General features: G+C 33.4%; 1 protein-coding gene across 1 annotated transcript; it reads right to left on the bottom strand.

The window, feature by feature from the left end:
• Window positions 1–898: 898 nt before the first annotated feature.
• LOC100631590 (tenascin-R-like) lies at window positions 899–1,255 on the bottom strand (the record flags this gene model as incomplete). The annotated part of the gene is made up of 1 exon (XM_020005481.1): window positions 899–1,255. A coding segment is annotated over one exon (339 nt), but the record flags the coding sequence as incomplete, so codon positions are not given.
• Window positions 1,256–2,630: the final 1,375 nt, after the last annotated feature.

The following is a 2,630-nucleotide window of genomic DNA, read 5'->3' as shown; positions in this document are numbered from 1 at the left end:
TGAAATACAGTCCATCCACCACCATCAGTCTCCATATCACAGTATACCTGTGATCCAATATAGTTTATCATTATAAATGATGAAGGATTGCTTTAACTAACTTCAAATGGAGTCCCTCCATCAGGATTAACAGTATAAATATCACTTGCATTATTACCATCCTCAAACAAGTTCTTACAATCACTGATATCTAGTTTATAGTGCATGTTAGTATTATTAATGTTTTAACTATTAGCTTATTTACTTAGTGGTGAACAGGCTTGTGGCCTTACTTTAGGACACATGGTAATAGTCCTCACTCTTCCTTTTTTTGTATGAATAGTCTGTCCTAAGTTACTGCTGTTACAGCATGTCCTTATATACAGTGATGATTCATGTTTATTTCCAGTACAATCAGCCATACAATAAGATCCTTCTCCTTCATCAATGGTAACTAGTAAGGACAGCAACAGCAGCATCATAAATATGATCATCTTTAACACTTTACTATTCAAAGGACTGGAATTTGTGTGATTATTTTGGTGTTTATTGTTATGATAAACAAAACTTAAGCAATGTACAAAACCTAATTTGTTTAGAAAAACAGACACTTCCATAATGCATGCTGTGAATGTGTTTCCTTTATGCTGGTTTTGTTACTGCAAGATCTAGTACTGTAGATAGTCTAACCAATGCTTCAGTGCCTACTTAACTACTACTGTACTGGAAAAGTATATGTATGTAGAGTCTCTTGCTTTACAGTATTTTCTGTGTCTCTTAATATATATTAATAAACCAATATATTTGATACTATTTTAAATATATAGTGACACATTTCTTAGTTCTGTTACTTTTAAATAATTTTTGCGAAGTATCATTGACTGTAATATTAAATGCATAATAATATAATCAGCACAATGTGTAGGGGGACAGTATTTTAATTGTTACGACGAGTTTTTATCTGTGTAAACTTGAGGCTATGGTATCCTTTCCAGTCTTGCCAAGTAATAGCATCATCATCATAACCTTTACCGATATAAGGACCATTAAGATTTGAACGATCACACTCACTACCCCCATACCACCAGGCACCATTGCGTTCATGAGCATAGTTACCTCCTGATGCATCATTATCATATGTACTGAATCTGCTTCCATTATGATATGCTAAACTATCCCCAGCAGCACCAGAGTATCCTCCTACTGTTAGTATATATTCAGTACTAGCATCACTAACATTAAATGTAGAGTAGTTATAGCATAAGTTGTGTTTCCCTCAAAGTCTCCCAGGTCCACTCTTAGTGTGTTTGATCCTTCTTTAGTAAGACGATAAATCTTGCTCAATCCTAACCAAAACTCACCAGTAAGGTTGCCAAACCATTATCATACTAGTCCAGTATCCATAGAAATCAACAGAACCATCTTTTCTCCTCTGAAATACAGTCCATCCACCACCATCAGTCTCCATATCACAGTACACCTATGATGCAATGGTCTATCATTATAGATGATGACTGCTTTAACTAACTTCAAATGGAGTCCCTCTATCAGGATTAATGGTGTAAACACCACTTGTAGTTATACCTTCCTCAAAGAAGCTCTTACAGTCAATACTGATACCTAATTTATAATAATTTTTGAGGGGGGGATTTTGGCAAAAATGATGCTTTATGACCATTTTCCAAAATAGAACCCAACATTTTGAACCATTATGCTGTGCACTTTCAGTCACTCACCAATCAATAAAAATTTAGTAAAACACATGTACATGAATTCTAACATTATCTCCACAAAATTACCAGCTATATACAGTAGTTTTTTTACCTGCATGTGTTGATGGACAAACTTTTGGCCTTACATTAAGACATAATATGATAGTATTCTTTATTCCTTTCCTCATACAAATAGCCTGTCCTAAGTTAGTACTATTGCAGCATGTCCTTATGTATAGTGATGCTTCATGTTTATATCTAGTACAATCAGCCATACAATGAGATCCTCCTGCTTTGTCAATGACAGCTATTAAAGACAACAACAGCAACATGGAGATGAGCATCTTTTTCACTTTACAGTACTATACTCTTTGTGTGTTTAATAGGGACTGGAATTTAAATTATTTACTACGTCAAATCTAATTATAGTTTCATTTTTGTGACTAATTAAGTTAATGTCTGACTTGCTACTGGCTGGACCACATGCTAGACTTCCTTAACTTCTTTTGTTCCTTTCTCTTGCATGATGACTCGGATTCATGACTCCACAGAAAATGGCTGACCATATGGGAGAAAAGTTAATTTTAATGGAAAATTTTTTGTTATATGCCATGAGTTGATTGGAATGATGTGTTGATTTTGGAACCATATTGAAAAAAACCGTAAGCTAATTGGTCTATGGTTTTTCTAAAAATTTTCTAGTTAAAAAAATACTCTTGACTTTAAAAAATTTTAGTCAATATCAACTTAGATGTTCTACGTAGCATAATTACATCAATTTGCATTAAAAAAACGTATTATGAATTGAGGGAGGATGTTTGAAGCCATTACTTTGCCAAAAACTGTGAAGTATATATAGCCTTTGCTAATTCCCGAAAATTTGCTTATTATTATTCTAAAATATCCAGATTTGATAAATATTAGTTGTTTTACTACATA

The sequence above is a fragment of the Amphimedon queenslandica genome, unplaced genomic scaffold, assembly GCF_000090795.2.
Source record: "Amphimedon queenslandica unplaced genomic scaffold, v1.1 AMPQUscaffold_11366, whole genome shotgun sequence".
Taxonomy (NCBI): Eukaryota; Metazoa; Porifera; class Demospongiae; order Haplosclerida; family Niphatidae; genus Amphimedon; species Amphimedon queenslandica.
This window is presented reverse-complemented; position numbering and strand designations above follow the sequence as displayed.